The sequence below is a fragment of the Maylandia zebra genome, linkage group LG12 (assembly GCF_041146795.1).
Source record: "Maylandia zebra isolate NMK-2024a linkage group LG12, Mzebra_GT3a, whole genome shotgun sequence".
In the NCBI taxonomy this organism is placed as follows: Eukaryota; Metazoa; Chordata; class Actinopteri; order Cichliformes; family Cichlidae; genus Maylandia; species Maylandia zebra.
In genome coordinates, this window is record NC_135178.1 from 33318872 (window position 1) to 33345097 (window position 26226).

Consider the following 26226-nt stretch of genomic DNA (forward strand, 5'->3'; position numbering starts at 1 on the left):
AAGTCTGTTTTATATGACAAAGCAGGCCTCTGATGTCTTGTAATGTAACAGGAGTAAAAGACGACCAAGTATCAGAGGAGAGCAAGTTAAAAGTTTGATATTGAGAAGATGATGGAGAGATATTAGACCTGGTTGCAATGACCTTATTTCTGAAATAGTTCATAAACTCATTGCAGTCGGACGTTGAGTGAACTGGTGCACAAGGAGCATCAGGAGAAACAATACTCTTAATTGTTTTAAACAAGAATTTAGGATCTTTCTTTTTTGAAGCTATGAGGTGTGAAAAATACTCTGTTCTGGCATTTTTCCACATGTCATTTAGCAAGAGGATAGATTCTTTAAGGTGTAACTTATAAACCTCAAGTTTGGAAGCCTTCCACAAACGTTCTAGCTTGCGACAATATCTCCTGAAATTACGAATGTTTTCATTTAACCAAGGATGAGATTTCAAACGTAGGACAGTACTTTTTTTCAGAGGTGCCACTATGTCTAAAATAGAAGTACACTGGTTATTAAAGGATGAGACAAGAGAGTCCAAATCATTGTAAGTCATTTCAGCGTCAAACATGGCAGAGAACCTTTTGCCGGCGTTCAGGTTTATGATTCGCCTTTCAATCGTTATTTTGGGAGCCGGGGGATCCAAATAAAACGACAAGTTAAAATATATGCAGCTATGGTCACTCACATGGACATTTTCCACACGAATGTCATTTATATTTAAACCCACGGAGAAAACAAGGTCCAATGTGTGACCCTTTACATGTGTAGGGCCAGAAACATGCTGCATAAAATTAAAAGACTCTGTGATAGTCATGAAGTCAGCAGCCATATTACAGGATGCATCATCAATATGAAAGTTAAAATCTCCCAACATTACCACCTTCTCTAATTTAATAATGGATGATAGGAGGTCGTTAAATTCAGTTAAGAAGACTCCGGCAGGGCCAGGAGGTTGGTAGATTAAAATACAATAAAAGGTGTGCAAAGAGCCGACCTTGATCATCTGAAGTTCAAATGAGGTAAAAGAATCCGAGTTCATCAGTCTGCATGTGAATCTGTCCTGGTGCACAGTAAATAATTAAAAAAAAAAATCACCAAATCATGTTACACACAACCACATTTTACATTTTTTTTATTTCCATACTGTTAGGTTTATATTGTTGGATTGTCATTTATGCTTAGAAATATATACTCATATATGCTTAGAGTTTTATAATTGATTGCATAATGATCGAGGTTTGATCCTTAGAAGTCTGCAAAGACTCTGTGTGCCTCCCAGAGCACTCTGGCATACACACACATCCTAAGGTCATGAGAGAGGTCGTACCGTCTCTTACTGATTTATGGTATAGGAGGACACTAGTTATTTACAGTTATTTACTGTTTAAGTATAAGAACCCTTTGTTTAGGTGGACCGCTGGACTCCTGGCACCAGCTTTGGGGAGTCGTTCACAGGGTCTCACACACACACACACACACACACGCGCGCACACACACACACACACACACACACACACACACACACACACACACACACACACACACACACACACACACACACACAGTACTCTTTGTTCACATGTTTGCCTATGTAAGACGTCATGATGAACTTATACATATTCATGTAACCTCAATAAAAAACATTGCTATGGGGGAAGCTGGCGGAGAACGACTGGGGTTCGAGCGGAAGGAACGGCACTCATCACAGCTCTCTCCCTCGTGCATGAGCAACACAAAGAGCTCTGGTGACTTGCGTCTTGCTTTTGCCATTGTAGTAGAATTGTCTCGTTCCAGCGGTGGGTCTGTGCCAGACAGATCCATCACATACAAAAAAGAAACCACAATCATCAGATATATCATCAGATATAAACCAGTTTAAAATAAAACTCAAAAAAGAAATTTTAAATAAGTATAAGAATGAAGAAAATGCAATTAACCCAAGACAGCAGTCAAACTCATGTTTATTTTCTTCTGCAAATTAGCAAATCTAAATATAGTTTTAGTTGAACATGTGAAAATATTTTTTTGAGATGTTATGTACTAAGTTGAAGGCATTGTATACGTTTTTGTTGTTCAAATTTAGATGATGAGGATGTAAACCTGAGGGGGTAGGGCAAAATAAGTATATACTTCTGCCTACTCCTTTACAAACAACTGTATGGAATGATTTTATGAAACGTTGGTGAATATATATGTTTAAAATAAAAAAGAACTGAACTGAACTGAACTGAATACCAAATGTCATCATATTTAGATATAGTCCTTTGATACAGTATGTATATATTACAGTGTCACCTGACAACTTGTATTAAGGTACCGTGTTTTAAGTAACTCCCAAAAGGTTGATTCTGTTCATCTGGACATAGTGTTTTCAGTGAGAGAAACGTTTTGTTACTCTGGATGAGTGACGTCTTCAGTCTCAGCTGACTGCAGGTTTCCCCAACCTTATAATAGTACACTGCACAATTACTGAAACCAGCCCACTGAATGAACAATGGGCTGTGAGGTCAGTTCCTTGATTATTAATATGCAAATTCTCATGGCCATTGATCAACAGATATTGATCAAAGCCCATGGATCAATGGCCATGAGTACCATTCACAGAGAGTTGGGGAATGGCTTCAATCACAGCATTGTAAGATGGTTAAAGATGTAGCCTTATGCCCCCTCCTTCATTCAGAGATGGTCTTTCCCTTTTCACATAAATGGCCTCCTTGACTCCGCGCTCAAACCAGTGTTCCTCCCTGTCCAGGATGTGTACATCCTCATCACTGAAAGAGTGTCCACTGGCCTGTAAGTGTAAATAGACTGCAGAGTCCTGGCCTGATGAAGTAGCTCTTCTGTGATGTGTCATCCACTTCGCCAGAGGTTATTTGGTTTCCCCAATGTTTAAATCCTGGCAATCCCCCTGGCACTTAACATCGTACACTACATTACTCTGTGTTGGAGGACCTGATGGTGGTCCAATTTTTGGTTTAGTGCGTTTTGCGGTTTAAAAGCAACTGAGATGTGGTGTGTAGAAAAAATACATCTAACTTGCTCCGATACTCCTGACACAAAGTCTGTGAAGTTTCTCTTTTCATCCAGGTCATCGTCGTCTCTCTCTCTCTCTCTATTAAACTTCTATTAAGTTTAGCTATTAAACTTCAAGCTTTAATAGCTTTAATAAAAGAAATCACACACGCACACACAGTGCAAACTGGAGACTTGCACCCCACGAATCAAACCACAGCTTTTGGTGGCTATAACAGTCCAAGCCTGGATCAGTCTGGTGTAGCTCCCTGCCAACTGGGAGAAGCCTGGGGAGGCAATATTGGAAGATCACTCTAGCCAGTGATCTAGACAGTTTCAGCACCACAGCAGTATTAAAAAGACACCAGAAGGAAATATTATTTTATACAAAAGAATCAATCAAACATAAAAACAACAATAAAAGTACAAATTTCTGCGATGAATGCGCTTGAACTTAATTGAACTACAGATGAACTCGGCTCAGACTTAATGTTGTTTTTTACCTCTTAAATGAAGTCATTTCTAACATTTAATGATTTACATTTAAAAACGTGAGAAAGGGGAAATAAAATGTTTAAAAAAACATTTTTCCATAAATGAAAATATGAACTTCGTCTCCTTCTTGTGAGTAAATATACAAATAAAACACCAAGATTATAAAGTTGGACCTTTATCTTACATCTCTGTTGCTTTTTTCATACAAACTATTTCCACATCTGCTCTGTCAGTGTGAATATTAAATTTACTGTTAAACAACATAAGTTAGTTTATAAACATGCAGATGGTGTGAGAATGTAAACTTTACCCATGATTACATTTGATTTCTGAAAAAGCAACTGCACAAGTCTTCTCTGATACTCAGTTTAAGAAAGCTGAGGTGAAATCTGAAAAAAAAAAACAACCCCAAAAACAAATAAATGTTGGTCTGAAAATAAAAATAAAGATTTCACAATCTTTACATTTTTGCAACATCTGGTTATGATTGTTTCAATAAATCAGCTTCAGCACAACAAGAATATTTACAAACCAACAGAAGCAAATAATATTTTATTCTAATGAGTCAATTAAATGTAAAAAGAACAATGAAAGTAAATTTCCATGTTAAATAAGTCAGAGCTAAAGACTGAATGTGTCTTAAAAGCTGATTTTCAGTTAAACACTAAAACAACAGAATCACAGAATTTGACTTATTTAATTACACAGAAAATTTTGTGAAGCTCAATAATAATAAAAAAAACCCAGTTAAACATAAAATCTGCTGTTTAGACCCAACCACCCCCCCACCCACCCACACACACACACACACACACACACACACACACACACACACACACACACACACACACACACACACACACACACACACATAGTTAAAAAGAATCATGTTTAAATAAAATCTTAGCTTGACAGACTTTAATATCAGAGGTTTTGGCATCTCCTGCCTTTCCAATACTAAAATATGGGAAGAGTTTCTCAGTGAAAGTGTCTCTGTGAGTGCAGATGGGAGTCATATCTCCAGGATCATAGAAGGACACCTTCCCCCTGTCATAGTCCAGCTGGACTCTGATCCTCCGGAGACTCTTCTTCACTCTCACAACTTGACCAAGACCATTAGTGTATTCTCCACTGCCATACCATAAACACCAGAATCCATATACTGGTGAAGGAAAAAACTCTCTCTTCCTGTCAACTGACTCTTTAGCTAAACCCAGAAGCCAGTGAGGATGGTCTCCCACCTCCACCTCCCAGCTGTGTTTCCCTGAGCTGAAACCTTCAGAGCCAAAAACATTGGGATAACTTCTGTTTCTCTCTGGATTATCAGGAATCTGCTGCAATGTTTCTCGACGTCTCACACTGGTCAGATCATCAGACAGATAGAGACAGGGGTGTGCAGTGTTTGGGTCCAGAATGACAGGACTGAAGTGGACCTTCTCCTTCATCTTCTCCCACACTCTGAAGGACAGGTTGCCCAGGTGTTTGGCCACATCTATCAGTGCTACTGAGACCAGCTGTGGATCTGACAGTGAGAGCTGGGCTTTGGCTCTGCTCTGAGTGTCTTTATAACTGCTGAGGAATGGCACGCTGTGTTTCTGCAGCTCTTCTTCAACAGCAGAGATGCTGTCTGACAGAGAGGAGATCAGTTCCTCAATCATCTTCATGTTTCTGCTGATAGTCCTCCCCTTCTGCTCCTCTTCCTCCCTCAGAGCCTCCAGTCTGGACTCCTCTTCCTCTTTCAGGAACTGCTGGAGCTTGTTGAACTCTGCTCTGATCTGCCTCTCTGTGGACAACAGCTGCTTCTTGGAGTGTTGAATCACTTCATTGTATGTTTTCTCCACTTGTTTGTATTTGTTCCTCTTGTCCTCCAGATACCTCAAGTCATATCTCAGCAACGCCTTCAGGTCACTGACTGCTTCTTCTACAGGAACCACTTTGTGACTCTGGTGGAGAGAAAACTCACACACAGGACACACAGCTCTCTGCTCGTCCACACAGAACAGTTTATCTTTGTGTTTAGTGCACACCACTGTTAATTTCTTCTCCCCTTTTTGTGTCTCAGATGATCCAGTATTCTTTCTGCCAGCAAATGAATCAGCAAGTTCTTTCAGTGTGAAGTTCACCAGAGGATATTCTTTTGAAGATTTTCTTTTACAAATGGGACAGTTTTTGTTTTTAGTTTGTTCCCAGAATTTCTGCAGGCAGCTTGAACAGAAGCTGTGGTTGCAGCTCAGAGACACAGGATCTATGAAAGTCTCTGAACACACATGGCAGCTCAGGTAATTTTCAAGAAAAGCTCTCTCAGCCATTTGATCTTTAAGTATTTTTAACTCACCAAATTAGCGTCTCTTGAACTTTCTGATTAAAATCCCCCAAATGTGTGTTTTTCAGCAGAGATCTGACTCCTTGTAATGGCGTCTCAGCTCAGTTCAAAAGTGTCGAAATTTACTTTCATTTTCACGAATCACAGTCACGTGTTAAACTGAAAGACGAATATATTATTTGTGTCCACCAGAGGACGCTGTTAGTGTCATTCAGATAGTTTTGCATTTTGTGATTCATAGAAAAACATAAAAGCCAAAATGTAAAAAATGTTTACCTTTTCAGTTTTTTTATGCTAAACAGAATATAAAAATGACACAAAAAAGATGAAGCTGTGGTGTTTCAGAAGTTCAAGTATCACAAGTCAGCTTGAACAGAAGTTGTGGTTGTAGCCAAGGTCATAAATTTGTATTGAACATTGAGATTGACAACCTGCCAGACCCCTGCTCTCATCTCCCGCCCTAAAAAAAAGATAATAAGTTTTATTAAAATGCAACTGAAACATATCAAACCAAATGCTTATTTATACAAAAATAGAATAAATCATTAAGGAAAATATCCATGTTATAAACCAAATGTATACAAGTCAAGTACATTTCATTTGATCAGATTTCATTAAAGTGACAATTGTAATACTGTAAACTGACTACATCCTGTAAGTAGTTCGAGCTCAAGGACTCAGGATCCCTGAATGTCTCTGAAGACATTACAGTTCAAAAAAGTTTCGACATTCAACAAATGTAACATCTTTACAGCTTGTACATTACAGTCTCTCACCTGTTGTAATGGTGTTCTAGTTAATTATTAATCACCAAACACAATATCTGCTTTTACTACCTGGGCTGTGGCCTCAAACCTGACTAAAACTTTAGACCTTTAGACTCCAACTTTCAAGTCTGTCATGAACTGAAATGTGATGAGCTGGCCAGTGTGAGAAATACCAATAAATAAAAATTAAAAATATGACAGTGGACAATGAGAAACTAGTAATACTGATGAAAAAACAAATTGATATAAACTTGTTGATATAACTTAATATGTCATGACATTAATGACCGTTGTGTGTTTCTGCTGTATTTGAATGTTCAGTGATGGATGATGAAGACAGTTAAACAACAAAGATATTATTACTAAATTATTACTTGTGTCAGTGTTTGTGTGTGACTGTGCCTTTGTAGTTATGTTTATGAAACGTTCATCTTCTGTAGGTTATCAAGTAGAGGGCCTACTGAATGAAAATGCAATACAAATACTTGAAACTGACAACAAAGAAGAATTTACTGTCACATGTCATGAGTCATATTCTGGTGAATAAAAAAATCACAAGTCCATAAATCCAACCTACAGCAGGAGCTAAAACTAGCAGCTCAGTAACTGGATGTTGTTCCTGTTCCTGTCTTGCAGGTTTTAGATGTGTCCTTGATCCAACACAGCTGATTTTGAAGTTACCTCCTCAGCATGTTTTGAAGTTATACCGAGGCCTGGTAATGAACTAATCATTTGATTCAGGTGTGTTGATCAATGGTGATATCTAAAGCCTGCAGGACACCGGCCCTGGAGACCTGGACTTTGCCCCCTCTTGCTTTTAGTCGGTTAATAAGTGTCACAGTTTACTGTTCACACTCAGAAACTTTGAAAAGCAAAGAAATCATTCAGATTTAGACCTGATCAAATATTTACATGAGAAACATGAGAAATATTCAGAAACTATGTATTTAAAAGAAACAAGAATATAAAAAGCCGCCCATCACATACACAGTTAAGATAAAGAATCACGTTAAAGTTTAGCAGATTTTGATATTAGAGGTTTTGGCATCTGCTGCTTCTCCGATATAAAAATATTTTTAACTCACCAAATTCGTGTGTCTTCAACTTTCTGATTAAAATCCCCCAAACGTGTGTTTTTCAGCAGAGATCTGACTCCCTGTAATGGCGTCTCAGCTCAGTTCAAAAGTGTCGGAATTTACTTTCATTTTCATGAATCACGATCACGTGTTAAACTGAAACACGCACAAAACACTTGTGTCCGTCAGAGGGCGCTGTGTGTGTCATTCAGATAGTTTTCAGTTTGTGCTCCTTAAAACGACACAAAAGTGAAAAATGTAGAAAATCTTGACTTCTCCTTTAAAAAAAACGAAACCTAAATAGAACATAAAAATGACACAAAGAAGGTGAAGCTGTGGTGTTTCAGAAGTTCAAGTAGGAAAAGTCAGCATGTTCTCAGAGTTTTTATCTGCATTTAACTAAAGTTTTCGTTGCAGCCGAAGACATAAATTTGGATTCATCACAGGGTTTAGTTTGTCAACCTGTCAGACCTCTGCTCTCACACTCAAAACAAAGAAAAATTCTTGACCCTCATGAACATGAAGCAATAATTCTGAGTAAAATGCAGCTGAAATACATGAAGTCAAAAGTTTATTTTTTCAAATAATACATCATTAAAATATGGTTGTTATGAACTAAATGTATACCAGTGAAGTTAATTTCCTTTGACCAGATTCAATCAAAGATGACTGTATTACTGTAAACTGATGACATCCTGTAAGTAGTTCGAGTTCAGGGACACAGGATCTCTGAATGTCTCTGAACACGTTACAGTTCAGGAAAGTTTCTACACTCATCAAATGTCACATCTTTACAGCTTGAACCTTACAGTCCTTCAAGAAAGCAAATTTCTTTTAGAGAATTCACCTGTTGTAATGGTGTTTTAGATAATTAATAACCACCAAACACGATATCTGCTTTTACTACCTGGGCTGTGGCCTCAAACCTGCGTAAGAGTTTAGACCTTTAGACTCCAACTTTCAAGTTTGTCATGAACTGAAATGTGATGAGCTGACCAGTGTTAGAGATGTCACCAAAATAATAATGAAAAATAAAGAGAAAAATCACAGTGAACAGACCAGAAATGCTAATAATCAAAAAATAAAACTGATATAAACTGTTGATATGACATAATATGACATTGAACTGTGACAACACAGAAGAATTTACAGTCACATGTCACAAATCAGATTCTGGTCAAAGTCATGTTTAAGGTCCTACTGCCTCGAAGTTGTCAATCACGTCCACTTTCTTGAAAAATAATTAAAAAGACAAAAAACAACAACAACATTATAGAGCTCTTATAAATGCATTAAATGAAGCCAATGAAAGAAAAAATACAAAGAGTGAAGTGTTCAATAAATCAATACATAATATGACACAATAAGGATCTTATGTCTAAACTGAGTACAGGGATTGTGGTGTGAGGTGTAGATTTTCTGTATCTTTGTGTCAGTGAAGCTGAAACAGTTGTTGAAGGAAGTGTTTATCTGCAGGTCCAGTAGGAGATGCAGAGGATGGTTTGGGTCCATTACCCACAGCAGCAGTCATCAGGATGGAGGGATCCAATCAGGTTGTATAAACCGAATTAATGAAATATTCAGTTTTTTTTACAATCCTAACCTCATTACTTTCACCAAATAAAATATTTTACGCAACGTGGAGCAACGTGTGTATGGTATACCGATTATTGGCCATGATTGTAGCATAACTATCCACACAAAACACAGGCTTTATTCAGACCATGACATGGTAAATGGTAAATGGCCTGTATTTATATAGCGCTTTACTAGTCCCTAAGGACCCCAAAGCGCTTTACATATCCAGTCATCCACCCATTCACACACACATTCACACACTGGTGATGGCAAGCTACATTGTAGCCACAGCCACCCTGGGGCGCACTGACAGAGGCGAGGCTGCCGGACACTGGCGCCACCGGGCCCTCTGACCACCACCAGTAGGCAACGGGTGAAGTGTCTTGCCCAAGGACACAACGACTGAGACTGTCCAAGCCGAGGCTCGAACCGGCAACCTTCCGATTACAAGGCGAACTCCCAACTCTTGAGCCACGATCGCCCCATGTGAATTAAGACAATAACTATGGTGTTATACTTGGTTAGAGTTGTAGGGACTCCCAAAAACTTACTTGAGGTGACCGTTTTTGTGATTTGACACTATATAAAAAATGAATTGAACTGAATTCTCTCTCTCAGTAACTCAGAGACCAGTTTCCCATGAAAAATCTGTTTTCTGCATTATTCGCTTGTTTATTACGCACCAGTCTTCAGTTGTGTTCAGTGCTTTTGTTTTTTCAAAATTGGTCTCTGACAAGAAAGTTTCATTTCTGCTGTTCAATACTGAAGAAATATAAACTCTTACAAATTATGCCAAATTACAAAAATCTTAGCTGTGTCTCTAATAAAACCTCTGTAACTTTGCTCTGCTTCACTTCAGCAACATCAGGTAATGTTCATATTTTGATTCATGGTGTTCTTGTGTTTTTGTTCAACTGCAGAATATTTTAAGAGTGTTGTGTGCTGTAGACAGCCAGGCCAGGAAAATCTCCTTCATATTTTTCTGTGTTTTATCCTCAGTTACTTTGACACAAAGGCATTTGCTGTGATGCTGACACCTTTGATAAAGTCTCGCAAGTGTCAGCTTTGTTTTAATACACAGATATAAAAATATGGATAAATGTACTGATAAATGATCATAATTATAATATTTCTGACGGTTGACCTCGTGAATCGGCATCGAATCAGTTATAGAAATAGAAATCGATACCCTGCCCTAGTGTGAACAGAGTGTTTGTGGTGGCCGGCTGGACAACAGAGCTACAATTGTTAAAAACACTGGGTTATGTGTTGATGTCACTTTTGTGTGGTTTTGACCTTTTTGTAGAGCAGTGTCTGCTTTACACGCGCTGTGACAGTTTCACGCTCTCGCAGGTAGCTCTCTGTGCTCGGAGAGAAATCCTGCTCACGCGAGTAAATTTATTTTTATTTCTCTACAGGAACTTTGTGTTAAAGGGTCAACGCACCAAAAAGGGTTTTGATAAGATTTGATTGCTCGTGCAAGACAGAAACTAGTCAGGGTGATTAATAATGAGCACAAAATGTATCACATCCATACCATCCATACTGGGCTGGCTGGGCAGGCACAAGGACCATGCCAAAAAATGAATGATATTTAATCGTGATTAATCAAAATTAATCCACAGCAATCCTGTGATTAATCTGATTAGAAATTTTAATCGTTTGACATCACTAGTTTGAAATAAATAAAACTACATGCTGGGTTAAATGTCTGAAAGATGATTTTCAGGAAAAACAAACAAACAAACAATAAAATCACTGCAGGTGCTGATGAGTAAAATATTAATCAACCATAGACAATATGTTTGCTAACAAGAAGAAAGTTTAAAAAACAACCAAATGTTTATGATAAAGCTTTGCCACTGTAACTTTCCCCCCATAAGAAAAGGTTGACTTTATAATGAAATCTCAGTCTGACTTGATATCACAGGTTTTTGCATGTCTGCAGGGTAAAAAAAGATTCACTTGGTAAAATGAATAAATTAAGTTTTACTGACTTTTAATTAATCACTCATCTTTCTCTGATAATTATAGTAACTCAACATTTCTTAATAACTCCTGACAAATTATTTATTTAGACCCACTGTTTATGGAAATACAAGAAAAAGATGTTTTATTTGTCTATTTAAAATATTTACAGATGAACTTGGCTCAGTCTTAATGCTCTGTTTTACCTGTTAAGTCATTCCTAACATTTAATAATTTTCATTTAAAAATGTGAGAAAGTGGAAATAAAATGTTTAAAAAACGTTTCCATAAATGAAAATACAAACTTTGTGTCCATGTTTTGAGTAAAAATAATATACGAATAAAATAAAAGTTGAACCTTCATTTGATATTTCTGCAGCTTTGTTCATACAAACTATTTCCAGCTCTGCTCTGTCAGTGTGAATATTACATTTACTGTTAAGCAACATAAGAGTTTATAAAGATGCAGATCAGGTGTGAGAATGTAAACTTTATCCATGATTCCACTTGTAATGGTGTAGTACCCTCATACTCACTGTGTTTTCTGTCCATAGTGGTCCTGGTTTAGGTTCAGGTCTCTGTTTTGTTGTTGTCAGCAATAAAGCTGAGTGTTTTGAGTTTTTCTTCTGTGTTTTGGAGTCTGGGTTTGGGTCCTTTTCCTGCCTGCACACAGCCATGACAATTGCAGCTGCAGCCTCCTGCTCTCCACTCTCATGTTAAAAAACAATAAAAAGACAGACATGACAAAGTTAGTGAGCCAGACACCAACAGATTACCCACATGATAGCCTCAGACTCCTCAGTTTCCATACAGAGTGTATCTGACCACCTAAAAAGCAGGTATCCATTCAATTAACTTTTACTATTAAAACAATAGTAAAAGTACCTTTAATAGTACAAAAGCAAATATTGTTCTCTTCCTCTGTGCTGTCATTCATGGTGAAGTCCCTCTTATCATATTAATATTAATAGTATACATGAGTGAGAGTCTGTATTTAGTGAGGATTAACAAATGTTCCTGACCACAACCTTCTTTTATGTAAAGATATAGCAAACAGTTAAATGTTGGACAATCAATGGATTTAAAAAACATAACAAATTCTCCAAATGTGTGTTTTTCAGCACAAATCTGACACAATCAATGTGCCTCAGCTCAGCTCAACAGTGTAGAAATTTAGTTTAAGTTTCATTCATTATAGTCAACAGGCAGCACGGTTGAGTGGTGGTTAGCAGTGTTGCGTCACAGCAAGAAGGCTCTGAGTTTGTCTCCACCACCTGGCCGGGGTCTTTCTGTGTGGACTTTTCATGTTTGCGTGGGTTCTTTTTCTCTATAAGTAGTTGCCCTCAATATAAAAACGAAAAAGGAAAACAAGTAAAATATTGTGAGTTTATCTTAATATAGCATTAAAATGAGACCAAGAATGTGAAGTGTTTGGTATATTACTTATTGAGGAACACTGCAATCAGTAGAGGTGGGCAGATCTATCTAAATATTGATCATATCGACACCGACTCTGGTATTGGAATGGGATAGATACGATCGGATCGATGATTTGTTTCTATCCCACGTTTTTGTATTAAATTAGTACATTTTTTGGAAATTAAAATAGGACCTCAAACCTCCACAATGAAAAATGTCAAACAACAGAAGTTGACCCAAAGACCTTTAGAGACAGGAACATTTACATTCCAGGTCTCCAAAAACCCAGTTTCAAAATACTTGAAAAGCTGGAAGGTGTGTTTTGTTGTGTTAGCAAAAATCAGAGTGAGTTAGTGGTCACAATTTGCAAACTGATGATGGGCCATCTGTTAAGTCATGACACACTGCTCTCCCCAACATAAGCTGCCTACATAGGTTAAAAGTATCGGTACTGACCCTGTATTTACTTGGTATTAAATCAATATAAAAATCTGCAGTCTCACACAGCACTAGCAATCAGCTGATTGCCACTAAACCAGTTTTACAAGATTTATTTTTTCAGTTGCAACAGATGAAATGAGTCATGCTAGATACGTTTGTAAATATACATGATTGAAACTAATGAGTCTAATGTGTTGTTAGAGTGAGAATTCACTAACTTTGAAGCAGAGCTGAGTTCAGACATTCAGCATTAACCAAACTGATCTGGTGAGTTTGTATTGATGCACATTCATTTTAGTGCTGTGAAAAGGTAGTGGGTGTGTGGGGTGAAGTCAGCGCTCTTCTGTGGAAAAAACCAGAGGCAATTAATTCACTCGGGTGTGAGTGGGTATACTGTCGGTAAGAGACTTTTGCCATTTTTGTTTGGATCATTTGCTATTGTTTGTGCCTATTTTTAATGTGTCATTGGACTTTTTTAGTGTGACCACGAATTTTAATAGAAGAATTGATCAAGCCCTAGATCAACTGCGCGCAGGGAAACTGATCAATATTGTAGGTATATTGAGTGTTTGTTTTAGCTTCATGATTTTGAATGGTTTCATAAAATTGATATTTTATTGGGTAATATTTTAATCGATAATGTTGTTTGTGTTTTTCAGCTGTGCTGTCTCTGCTGTCCTTTTTTCGTTCTTTTGATTGATTTGTAATTTTGTTTTGGTTAGTCCGTCCAGCCGTAAAGGCAGGTATTGATTGAGAGTAAGTTGTGTAAGGGCGGACTAACCTCCCTTTTTGTTTTTGGTCTAATTGTTTGTGCCACTTCCCTTTATCTCCCAGATCGCAGGCCATGCATAGCACTGATTCCCAGCTGTGCTGAGACCTGAATTGTTTGCAGTGTGTGCCACGATTGCAGTGTTGCTAAGCGGGGTGTGACGGGTTGCAGTGTTGTTATTTTCGCACAGTTTGTGTGGTAAGTCTCATGTGCAGCTGGGATATCAGCAGGATGTATTGTAAGTCCTGTCTGGAAATAACTGGGAATTTGTATGTCTAACTAATGTAATAAATAAATGATCAATTTGTTTCTTTGCCCCGTTTACTCATACCTTGTCCTCGGTTACAGAGATTTAACAATTCAATGACGCATCCACCTTATTTATTAAAAAGTCTCTGTATCGGTATCTGCGATACTGGCCTGTATTTACTTGGTATCACATCCATACCAAAATGTGCAGTATTGCACACCAGTAGAACACATATATACACATACATGAGGAGGTGAACAAAACTAACCCGGAAGTACTATCTCTCCCTCTGGAGCAGCAGCGCAGTACAGCAAACTTATGACTTCGTTCCAGCTACACCCAAAGAATATGCCATACATATGGGTATTATGATGCTATTTAAAGCTATTCGACCTTGCATATGGAGATGAAACTGGGACAGAATGTTCACCTGTGCCATTTTCTCTGAGAGAGGAGATAAAAGAAATGCAAGTGGATAGTGACAATCTATCTGAACCCACAGGGCCTGGAGAGGATGAGCTTTAAACTCATTTGCAGTCTAACTTACAGGTTCAACCACTGGGACACACTTATATAGACATTACAAGGTCTACCTGTCACAGAAAGCCACAACAGTTTCTGACTTATGAATCATTGGGTGAACCCTCAGTGCAGTCACATGCAGCACTTAATCTAGTTGGGGAAACGCACAGCACCACAGTTACTTGTCACAACCATACCATCATGCACTGTATTTCCATGCCCACCATTGGCAATTGTGCCGCCTGCGTGTATGTCACATTCACCAATGTACTGCACCCCAATACCATACTCACCATACCAGTATCACGCATCACTAACCCCATCTGCATACACATCACCCCTATTGTTTAAAGTAATTCTTGAACTGATAAAATCAGTTATGATAAGTTTTGAGAGAGTTTGAAAAAAAAGTTTTAAATGTCATGATTTTGTGAATGTCGGGAACCATTTTATTTTTGTCAGGGAGTGTGTGATACCCACTAAAGTGTGATCACATTTATGTGAATTAATTTATGTTTAAGTAATTTTACTTTCAATCTAAGTTATACTTTCATTGGAAAATGCCCTCTGTTAAGTCATGACACACTGCTCTCCCCAACATAAGTTGCCTATATAGGTTACAAGTATTGGTACTGGCCCTGTATTTACTCTGTATCAGGTCAATATAAAAATCTGCAGGCTCACACAGCGCTAGCAATCAGCTGATTGTCACTAAACCAGTTTTACAAGATTTATTTTTTCAGTTGCAACAACAACAGGAAACATTTTCTGCCAACGTGTCAGCAGGATTGTGTCTGTGACTAAAGATGACTCAGTGAACAAAGATGCAAAAAGTTTCAAAATTTCTGTTCTGTGAAGACTTTGCTGAGATTTTTCCTTTTGGGAATGTTTTAGTATTTTCTGTTTTTAGATGTGTTTTTAAATTTTGTTGAGTGACCAAATGTGTTAAAAAACAATCAAATATTATACATTTTGACACTCATCTGACATCTCTGCAACTTTCTCTATACAAACTTCTCTTCTCTGTCAGAGGGCTCATAAACAGCTGCAAAGTTTTTGTTTACTTAAGCGTTAATGCAGATATTTCAATAAGGAGAGATAGATGGAACTAAACATGATTTATTGATATAAGAATTCAGTTATGCTATTTTGTGATTAGACTATGATGGCCCGTCACAGCAGAATGAAATCCCAGCTGTGATAGAAACCAGGTGTCCTCTGTGTGCCGGTATGATGAAATGAGTCATTCTAGATAAGTTGATAAAAATGTACATGATTGAAACTAATGAGTCTAATGTGTTGTTAGAGTGAGAAGTCACTAACTTTGAAGCAGAGCTGAGTTCAGACATTCAGCATTAACCAAACTGCTCTGGTGAGTTCGTATTGATGCACATTCATTTTAGTGCTGTGCCTTGTTATACTTCAGCAAAGTGTTAGAACAACTGCTGTGATGTTTATAGTTAAAGGAAGAAGCTACATGTGTATAGTATGTGAGTGAGATAATTAGTAGGGCGATTAGTTCTCTGCTAACAGATTAGCAGTTAAACTGACTACCACCTGAGATTCCAAAAGGTTGATTCTGTTCATCTGGATGTAGCGTTATCAGTGGGAGAAACGTTTTGTCACTCATCTAAGTGACTTCTTCAGTCTCAGCTGACTGTAAGTTTCCCCAACCTTATAAACAGTACCTTTGCACAATAACTGACCTCACAGCCCACTGAATGAACAATGGGCTGGGACGTCAGTTCCGTGATCATTAATATGCAAATTGTCATGATCAAAGACCACTGATGGCCATGAGTACCATTCACAGTGAGTTGGGGAATGGCTGCAATCACGGCACAGCAAGATGGCAAAAGGCCCCCTCCTTGATTCAGAGACAGTCTTTCCCTTTTCACGTAAATGCCCCTCCTTGACTCCGCACTCAAACCAGCGTTCCTCCCTGTCCAGGACATGTACATCCTCATCACTGAAAGAGTGTCCACTGGCCTGCAGGTGTAAATAGACTGCAATATCTACAATATGTTATTTCTCTCCAGCAGATGGCGCTGCTGGGCTGTCATTTGGATACTTAAATATTCTGCCTGGGCACTTGCCCTCAACACAGGAATAAAAATAAAAGGAAAACAAGTATAAAATACTGACCTCTCATGCTTTACTTTATTTTAATATAGCGTAAAAATGACATCAGAATGTGAATGTTGTGGGTTTTTTTCTTTCAGCTGCAACAGGAAACACTTTCTGCCAACATGTCAGCAGGATTGTGTCTGTGACTAAAGACGACTGAACAAACATGCAAAAAGATTTAAAATTCCCATTTTGTAAAGACTTTGCTGAGATTTGTTCTCTACTCCATCAAAGCATATAGTCTTCTGTAATATGCGGTTCATCAGAACAGAGGTTACATTTAAAATGGAAATTTAACAACGATGATTTAAAACGGAGTTTCTTCAAATAAATTTATCAAATCTAATTATGATTGTGCAACCCAGGCCACAAATATTATACTACAATAGAAAAATAAATGTCCTCATAGTGAAAGCGATAGTTAAAATTCATGTTGAAATTTATAACATGTGTGTAAAAACTCCTGTTAGAACTAGACTAAGTTCATATTGAAGTGATTTGTGGGAATGCTCCTTTAGCGTAACCCTTCCCTCTTCCTCCATAAGAGCACATTAGCTTCTGATAAATAAAACAGCAACATCAGAGAGCAGAGACATGAATGTAAAGCATCAGAGATATAATTGTGTTTACTCGGAAAATGCGAAGGATTTATTTCCCAAAGACAAACTGTGAAAACTAATCAGTAGAGTTTGGGCCAGATTTGATCCTAAATAGACTATTTGCTTTATCACAGCAGAATTCTGGATTTGAACTGATCAGACTGACCTGAACTGAAAGTGTGATTATTCAGACTTTAATGACATTGAGTGATGTTATTTTTTTTTGTTTTGAGCCAAACTGGATTTCTCTACAGGAACTCTGCATTAAAGGCTCAACACACCAAAAATGGGTTTTGATCACATTTGATTGCTCATACAAGACAGAAACTAATCATAGTGATTAATAATGAGCACAAGTTTAATAAGCTCATAACACTAAATTGGCTTTATTTGCTTTTCACAGAACAGAATTCTCTTAACGTCTCTTAAAGAAGTAAATTCTGAAACTGAAGGTTTCTGATTCTTTAATCAAAAACTAAAGTTTAACCTCCTAGGACCTGGCGTCCACATATGTGGACATCACATTTTGGGTTATTTAGACCAAAATACTCAATTCTGCTCTACAAGGGCCTGATATCCACTTACGAGGACATTATGCTGCTACTGTTCTATCAGAAATTTAAACGAATATCCTCATATGTGGCTCTTATTTTTCTTAAAAAAAAATAAGGTAAAAATTTTTTTAAAAGCACCAGAAGCAAATTTTCTTTTATTTTAAGGAATCAATTAAATGTAAAAACAACTATAAAGCTAGAAATTTCTGTGATGAATGTGTTTAAACTCGCATTGAACTACAGATGAACTCGGCTCAGTCTTAATGTTCTGTTTTACCTGTTAAGTGAAGTTATTTCTAACATTTATGATTTACAGTTTAAAATGTGAGAAACTGGAAATAAAATGTTTAAAAAACCTTTGATGATATAAACTTTGTCTCCATCTTATGAGTAAATATAATATATGAATAAAACACCAATATTATAAAGTTGGACCTTCATCAAACATCTCTGCAACTTTGTTCATACAAACTATTTCCAGCTCTGCTCTGTCAGTGTAAATATTAAATTTACTGTTAAACAACATAAGTTAGAGTTTATAAAGATGAAGATCAGGTGTGAGAATGTTCACTTTATCCATGATTACATTTGATTTCTGCCTGGTAATGTTTCACATTGAGGATCAGACCAAAGTGAGAATCAGTGACTCCATCAAAACAAACTGCACAAGTCTTCTCTGATATGCAGTTTATAAGAGCTGAGCTTAAATGTGAATGCTGGTCTGAAAACAAAATCTGATTATGATTGTTTCAATAAAACAGCTTCAGCACAACAAGAATATTTAAAAACCAATAGACGCAAATAATTTCTTATTCTAAGGAGTCGGTTAAATATAAAAAGAACAATGAAAGTGAGTTTCTATGTTAAATAAATCTTAACTAACGACTGAATGTGTCTGAAAAGCTGATTTTCAGTCAAACACAACAACAGAATCACTGAATTTGATTTATTTCACGTCACACAGACATTTTGTGATTCTCAATAATCAAAGAGACCAAATAAAGAATAACATTGAGGTAAAAATCAAAGGTAGGACCTATTTTCATTCACTGAAACACTGAGACTGAGAGCGAAGTTTAAAAATCAAAAGACTGATTATAAAAGAGGATCAGAAGATTCAGAAATCTTTCAAACTGTGAGAGACGCCTGCTGCTGATTGAAGTTAAAAATAACACAAGAAAAAATATTTTTAATCAAATCAAGTGTAGTTACACTGATGAGACAGTTTTTGAACTTAGAAGTCAATTCTTTGATTTTTTTTTTTTAAGTAGACGTGTTACTTTAAAAAGGTTATTTAACTGAAAACAAGATGGTGATAATCAGGATAATTAGGATCCAGTAGTTTTAAAGTTGACTATTGCTGATGTGACACAAGTTTAATGATTAATCCTTTTTTCTTTTAAGAAGTGTCACAGTTTACTGTTCACACTCAACAACTTTGAAAAGGAAATAAATCATCATCATTCAGATTTAAAAATTATCGAAAATATTCACATGAACAACATGAATAGTATTGAAAATATGAATTTAAAAGAAATATAAAAAGTAAACTTTTCTTACAGAAACTCGAGTGGGTCACAAGATTTTCACATAAAATAGTTGCTTTCAGTTAATTGAACTGCTAATAGTTCCACTAAATCAACAAAAAATAAATAAAACCTGATAATTAAGTTAGACAGTTTGATGAATAATGTCCCTAAAATTAAGCTGCTGGACTGAAAAAAAAAATCAAAACAGTTAAAAAAAAGAATCACTTTACAATCAAATCTCAATCTCACAGATTTTGATTTCAGAGGTTTTGGCGTCTCCTGCCTTCCAAACACTGAAATATGGGAAGAGTTTCTCAGTGAAAGTGTCTCTGTGAGTGTAGATGTGAGTCATGTCTTCAGGGTCATAGAAGGACACCTCCCCCCTGTCATAGTCCAGCTGGACTGTGATCCTCTGGAGACTCTTCTTCACTGTCACAGTCTGACCAACACTATTAGTGTATTTTCCACTGTTATGCAATAAACACCAGATTCCATATTTTGGTGAAGCCAAACACTCTCCCTTCCTGTCAACTGACTCTTTAACTAAACCCACATTCCAGCCAGAATGTTCTCCCACCTCCACGTCCCAGCTGTGTTTCCCTGAGCTGAAGCCCTCAGAGCCAAAAATATTGGCATACTGAGTGTTTCTCTCTGGATTATCAGGAAGCTGCTGCCATGTGTCTACACGTCTCACACTGGTCAGATCATCAGACAGATAGAGACACCAGTTTGCAGTGTTTGGGTCCAGAATGACAGGACTGAAGTGGACCTTCTCCTTCATCTTCTCCCACACTCTGAAGGACAGGTTGCCCAGGTGTTTGGCCACATCTATCAGTGCTCCTGAGACCAGCTGTGGATCTGACACTGAGCTCTGGGCTCTGGCTCTGCTCTGAGTGTCTTTATAACTGCTGAGGAATGGCACGCTGTGTTTCTGCAGCTCTTCTTCAACAGCAGAGATGCTGTCTGACAGAGAGGAGATCTGCTCCTCAATCATCTTCATCTCTCTGCTGATAGTCCTCCCCTTCTGCTCCTCTTCCTCCCTCAGAGCTGCCAGTCTGGACTCCTCTTCCTCTTTCAGGAACTGCCGGAGCTTGTTGAACTCTGCTCTGATCTGCCTCTCTGTAGACAACAGCTGCTTCTTGGAGTGTTGAATCACTTCATTGTGTGTTTTCTCCACTTGTTTGTATTTGTTCCTCTTGTCCTGCAGAGACTTTAAGTCAGATTTCAGCTGCTCCTTCAGGTCACTGACTGCTTCTTCTACAGGAACCACTTTGTGAGTCTGGTGGAGAGAAAAGTCACACACAGGACACACAACTCTCTGCTCATCCACACAGAACAGTTCAGGCTCTTTCTGATGATCATTACAAAATACATCCACTTTCCTCTTCTTTTTTACTGTCTCTGATGATTTGTCTTCCTGTCTTTGAGCAAAAGTGTCAGCAAGTTCTTTCAGTGTAAAGTTCACATTAGGAAGATCCTTTGAAGATTTTCTTTTACAAATGGGACAGTTTTTGTTTTTAGTTTGTTCCCAGAATTTCTGCAGGCAGCTTGAACAGAAGCTGTGGCTGCAGCTCAGAGACACAGGATCTCTGAAAGTCTCTGAACACACATGGCAGCTCAGGAAATTTTCAAAAAGAGCTCTCTCAGCCATTTGATCTTTAAGTATTATTAACTCACCAAATTAGTGTCTCTTGAACTTTCTGATAAAAATCCTCCAAACGTGTGTTTTTCAGCACAGATCTGACTCCCTGTAATGGCGTCTCAGCTCAGTTCAAAAGTGCCGGAATTTACTTTCATTTTCATGAATCACGTGTTAAACTGAAACACGCACATAACATTTGTGTCAGTCAGAGGGCGCTGTCAGAGTCATTCAGATAGTTTTCAGTTTGTGCTCCTTAAAACGACACAAAAGCGAAAATATAGAAAATCTTGACTTCTCCCTTTTTAAAAAAAAAAAAAAAAAAAGGAAGCTAAACAGATGAAAAAAATGAGACAAAGGAGGTGAAGCTGTGGTGTTTCAGAAGTTCAAGTAGCACAAGTCAGCGTGTTATCAGAGTTTTTATCTGAAGTTTTAACTAAATTTGTCGTTGCAGCCAAAGAAAGAATTTTAGATTGATCACAGGGTTTAGATTGTCAACCTGTCAGACCTCTGCTCTCACACTCAAAACAAAGAAAAATTCTTGACCCTCATGAACATGAAGCAATAATTTAGAATAAAATGCAGCTGAAATATATAAAATCAAAGGTTTATTTTCTCAAATAATACATCATTAAAATATGTTTGTTATAAACTAAATGTGTACCAGTGAATACATTTATACATTAATAACCACCAAACACAATATCTGCTTTTACTACCTGCGCTGTGACCTCAAACCTGCATAAGATTTTAGACCTTTAGACTCCAACTTTCAAGTTTGTCATGAACTGAAATGTGATGAGATGGTGATGTCACCAAAATAATAAATAGAAAATAAATAGAAGAATCACAGTGGACACTGAGAAACCAGAAATGCTGATAATGAAAAAATAAACAAACTGATATAAACTTGTTGATATGACATTAAACTGTGACAACACAGAAGAATTCAGTCACATGTCACAAATCAGATTCTGGTCAAAGTCATGTTTAAGGTACTACTGCCTTGAAGTTGTCAATCACATCCACTTTTTTTTATGAAACAGAACACCATAGAGCTTTTATAAATGCATTAAATGAATCCATGACAAGACAACAAATACTTTATTTATTCCAGAAGTTGTGACATTACTGTGTTAAAGCAGCCAATTTCACGTACAGGGTCTCTCTAATGGTGTGAGGTCTAGCAGGTGTCTAGTCACAAAATACATTTAACAAGTATTTTGATCATTCACTTAAAGAAGCAGCAGCGCTCTTAAGACTTTTCTGTGACTGATGAAGTCAGACAGAGTTTGTGTGAGAAACCAGAGTTAGGCTGTTGTTGTTAGGCTGCACAATAAATGCACAAAGTCACATATAACAGTGTTAGGCCAATGATGATATTTTAATATTCTTCATATAAATGAATGTATGAAACAGTGCATTAGTTTATGATTCATAAAAACATATTCAAAACCACAATTGTTTAATTAATGGAGAGATCACTAAATGGCAGCAATAAATACTTGATTAAATAGGCTGATGCTAGTACTGGTTACCTTGTGTAGTGGGGTGTAAGTAAACTGTGTTAATTTGAATTAGCATTAGGAGACTTAAACGGTAGTTTTTACACAAGCTTAAACTGATGATGATGCAGCCCATCAGCTTTCATTGGCATTACATGATTTAAAAAATGACTGAATGACTCATGGCTGTGCCTTAATGTTAAAAAGACTGTATCAATGTTTTTTAGTAAACCTAAAACTACCATAGCTGCAGTAAAAGTTTTCTTGGGTGCACAAAAATGAATTAATGTTGAGGATTTAAGTATTTGGGAATACTGCTAGACTCAAAATTACCCTTTAAAAAAACACGTTTAAAAGTAGTGAGAACTGTAAATGTTAATATACTGAACTTTAGACATATCCGCACATCGGAAAAAGCAGTGATTACATTCCTGCACTCTATGATACTGGCTCATATTGAATACTGTATTACAAGTTGGTCCTTTACCAGTCTTGTTGCTATTGGGCCAATCGAAGTATGCTACAAAAGAGCATTGAAAATATTAGACAAAAAACTTTTGTCATACAACCATTGTCAAATTTTAGATAAATACAAGTTTTTAAATTTTACTAATTTCGAATTATTTAAAGTGTAACATAAACAGTGAAGCTGGAGGATGAACGTTAACTTTTTTCCACTTGATAAAAGTTAATGTGAGGGTTCCCGATGGTTTGGGACAAATGCAATCACATGGCAGGATGCTGTAAACGGACCGAACTTCAGTCAGGAGAACAACTGAGATAATCCATCCACAATACGAGGTTAGTCATTAATATACTGCAACAACATGGGAATAGAGCAGCTGCAAGAAATTTCAACATTAATGAATCAATGGTACGGAAGTGGAGGAAGCAAGAAGAATGAGTCGAGTAAAGTTTGATGTGACTGTTTTGTTTTGCTTGGTGCACCTTACGTATGAAAACAGACCCATCCATCGACAGTGCGCCTTATAATCCGAAAAATATCGTACATAAAATTTGTATGTAATGTATTTGTAATTAATTTTAATTAGCCTTCAGTTAATCCAAAATGCTGCAGCAAGAGTCCTGACGGGGACTAGAAAGAGAGAGCAGATTTCTCCTGTTTTGGCTTCCCTTCATTTTTGCTAAAGCATATAGTTAGGGCTGGACCAGGTGACCCTGAATCCTCCCTTAGTTATGCTGCAATAGACGTAGGCTGCCGGGGGATTCCCATGATGCATTGAGTTTTTCCTTTCCAGTCACCTTTCTCACTCACTGTGTGTTAACAGACCTCTCTGCATTGAATCATATCTGTTATTAACCTCTGTCTCTCTTCCACAGCATGTCTTTATCCTGTCTTCCTTCTCTCACCCCAGCCGGTCGCAGCAGATGGCCCCGCCCCTCCCTGAGCCTGGTTCTGCTGGAGGTTTCTTCCTGTTAAAAGGGAGTTTTTCCTTCCCACTGTCGCCAAAGTGCTTGCTCATAGGGGGTCATATGATTGTTGGGTTTTTCTCTGTATCTACTGTCCAATATAAAGCGCCTTGAGGTGACTTTTGTTGTGATTTGGCGCTATATAAATAAAATTGAATTGAATTGAATTGTTTGTGTCTTTTGGAAACGTATTACACAGGAAGTAGAAGCAGGCTCAAGGATGAGTTAACAGCAAATGGCAGTGACAGCTCTCTGCAGACTGTAGTTTATATGACTCAGTTTAAAGTTTGCCTGTTGTAATTATGAAATTAACTATCAAAATATAGCTGCCAAGCTAACAAAATCAAATCAGAAGCATCATGCACCACTTCATGTACTGACAAATTCTGCAAATAGAAATGCAGGATGTTGCTCATTTCTTAATCGGGTTTATGAGAACGTGTGAATGAACTCATGAAGAACCTTAATGTAACAGTGACCTGTGTCTAAATGAATAACATCACTTTATACGTTGAGCAAACCTGAACTTTTACATAAGGCAGGATTGAAAGTGGTTTTTGAGAGCTCATTCACAAACTATGATGTTATAGTGATGATTCCCATAATTTCAGCTGCAGCCTCCTCTTGTCTGAAGCTTCTGCCTCCTGCTCTCCACTCTCTTGTTAAAAGACAATAAAAAGACATACACGACAAAAATAGTGAGCCAGAAACCAACAGATTACCCACATGATAGCCTCAGACTCCTCAGTGTTTCAGTGTGTCTGACCACCTAAAAAGCAGGTGTCCAAAGGCAGTGTTGCCTCACAGCAAGAAGGCCCCAAGTTCATCTCCACCACCTGGGCCTTTCTGTGTGGACTTGTCATGTTTGGTAGGGTTCTCTCCGGCCTTTTTCCCACCTCCACTTGATATCTACAATATGTCATTTGTCTTCACCAGTTGGTGCTGCTAGGCTGTCGTTCAGATACACATATTATTTGTGTGAGTAGTTGCCCTCAAAACAAAAACAAAAAAGGAAAAGAAGTAAAACATTTTGACAACTCATGTTTTACTTTATCTTTACTTTATCGCCTCTGTCAGTGCGCCCCAGGGCAGCTGTGGCTACAATGTAGCTTGCCATCGCCAGTGTGTGAATGTGTGTGTGAATGGGTGAATGACTGAATGTAGTGTAAAGCGCTTTGGGGTCCTTAAGGACTAGAAAAGCGCTATACAAATGCAGGCCATTTACCATTTACCATCTTAATATAGCAAAAAAATGAGACCAAGAATGTGAAGTGTTTGGTATCTTACGTATTGAAGAACAATGCAATCAGTAGAGGTGGGCAGATCGATCCAAGTATTGATAGTATCGTTACCAACTCTGGCATTGCTATGGGATCAAGTCTACCATGATAGGATTGATGCTTTGTTTCTATCCCCACATATTTGTATTAAATTCATACATTTTTTGGAGATTAAAATTACACCTCAAACATGCAGTCTGAGGTATAATTGTTACATGCCATGACAAGTGGCAGTGTTATTCCTCTGTTTCTCTTGTCTTTCAAGTGTTAAAGCCTGTATCTATTGGCCCATTTAAAGTTAATTGGTATGTGTCTATTGGCTGATCTGTGCACAGTAGGTCAATCACTTGCCAGGGATCATTACAAAAGGGCAGCTGCCCAGCCAGTTGGATCTGCTTCTGACTCTCTCTCTGTTTCTGTGTGTGATCTTAAGGTGGGTTTAATAAAAAAAGAAATGTATTTCCTGTCTCAAATCAGTTTAGTTTGAATAAAACAAAATTAATTCCTTAAATCCTGAATTGATTTTTAAAAGAAATATAATTTGCCCGGCACGCCAGAATCTCAGCTTAAAGCTCACAAAACTATTTCAACACAGCAAACAGCTAAAACAGGAAATAACAGCAGGTGAATGGATTTAAACACAAAGTGTGGATCTTTCATCCGATGTCACGTACGTGGAAATGCTGTCGGGAGCTGAAAGCCGACACCTCACAGATTCTGCAGCTGCAGGTTTCGTCACTCTCAGACCAAAATTCACTGAACCAGCAGCAAAAGAAGATCAAAACCACGTTACACATTTTAAAAAATTGTCATGAATTTCCCTCTTACTTTAGCTGTTTTGCTCCTGGTGGGAACCAGGATAAAAACCACACTTTCTGCACAGCTTTCTCTCTACAGTTTGTGGTGGTAATGCACAATATTGCTGTTTGCCAACTGCCAATA

At 37.6% G+C, this 26226-nt stretch overlaps 2 protein-coding genes across 2 annotated transcripts; both read right to left on the bottom strand.

Annotated features, from left to right (window-relative positions):
• Nucleotides 1–4297: 4297 nt before the first annotated feature.
• LOC143421527 (nuclear factor 7, ovary-like) lies at nucleotides 4298–7777 on the bottom strand. The gene is made up of 2 exons (XM_076891153.1): nucleotides 7683–7777; nucleotides 4298–6290 (listed from the first exon to the last, which is right to left on the bottom strand). The coding sequence occupies exon 2, from the start codon at nucleotides 5814–5816 to the stop codon at nucleotides 4383–4385; it is 1434 nt and encodes a 477-aa protein (XP_076747268.1). The 5' UTR covers nucleotides 5817–6290; nucleotides 7683–7777; the 3' UTR covers nucleotides 4298–4382.
• Nucleotides 7778–18756: 10979 nt separating this feature from the next.
• LOC143421368 (zinc-binding protein A33-like) lies at nucleotides 18757–21182 on the bottom strand. Its single transcript, XM_076890474.1, has one exon. It carries the CDS (start codon nucleotides 21078–21080, stop codon nucleotides 19662–19664), a length of 1419 nt encoding a protein of 472 aa, XP_076746589.1. The 5' UTR covers nucleotides 21081–21182; the 3' UTR covers nucleotides 18757–19661.
• Between the last annotated feature and the right edge of the window lie 5044 nt (nucleotides 21183–26226).

Coding starts and splice junctions, on each gene's coding strand:
- LOC143421527 (XM_076891153.1), bottom strand. CDS start 5,816: ATGGCTGAGAGAGCTTTTCTTGAAAATTACCTGAGCTGCCATGTGTGT.
- LOC143421368 (XM_076890474.1), bottom strand. CDS start 21,080: ATGGCTGAGAGAGCTCTTTTTGAAAATTTCCTGAGCTGCCATGTGTGT.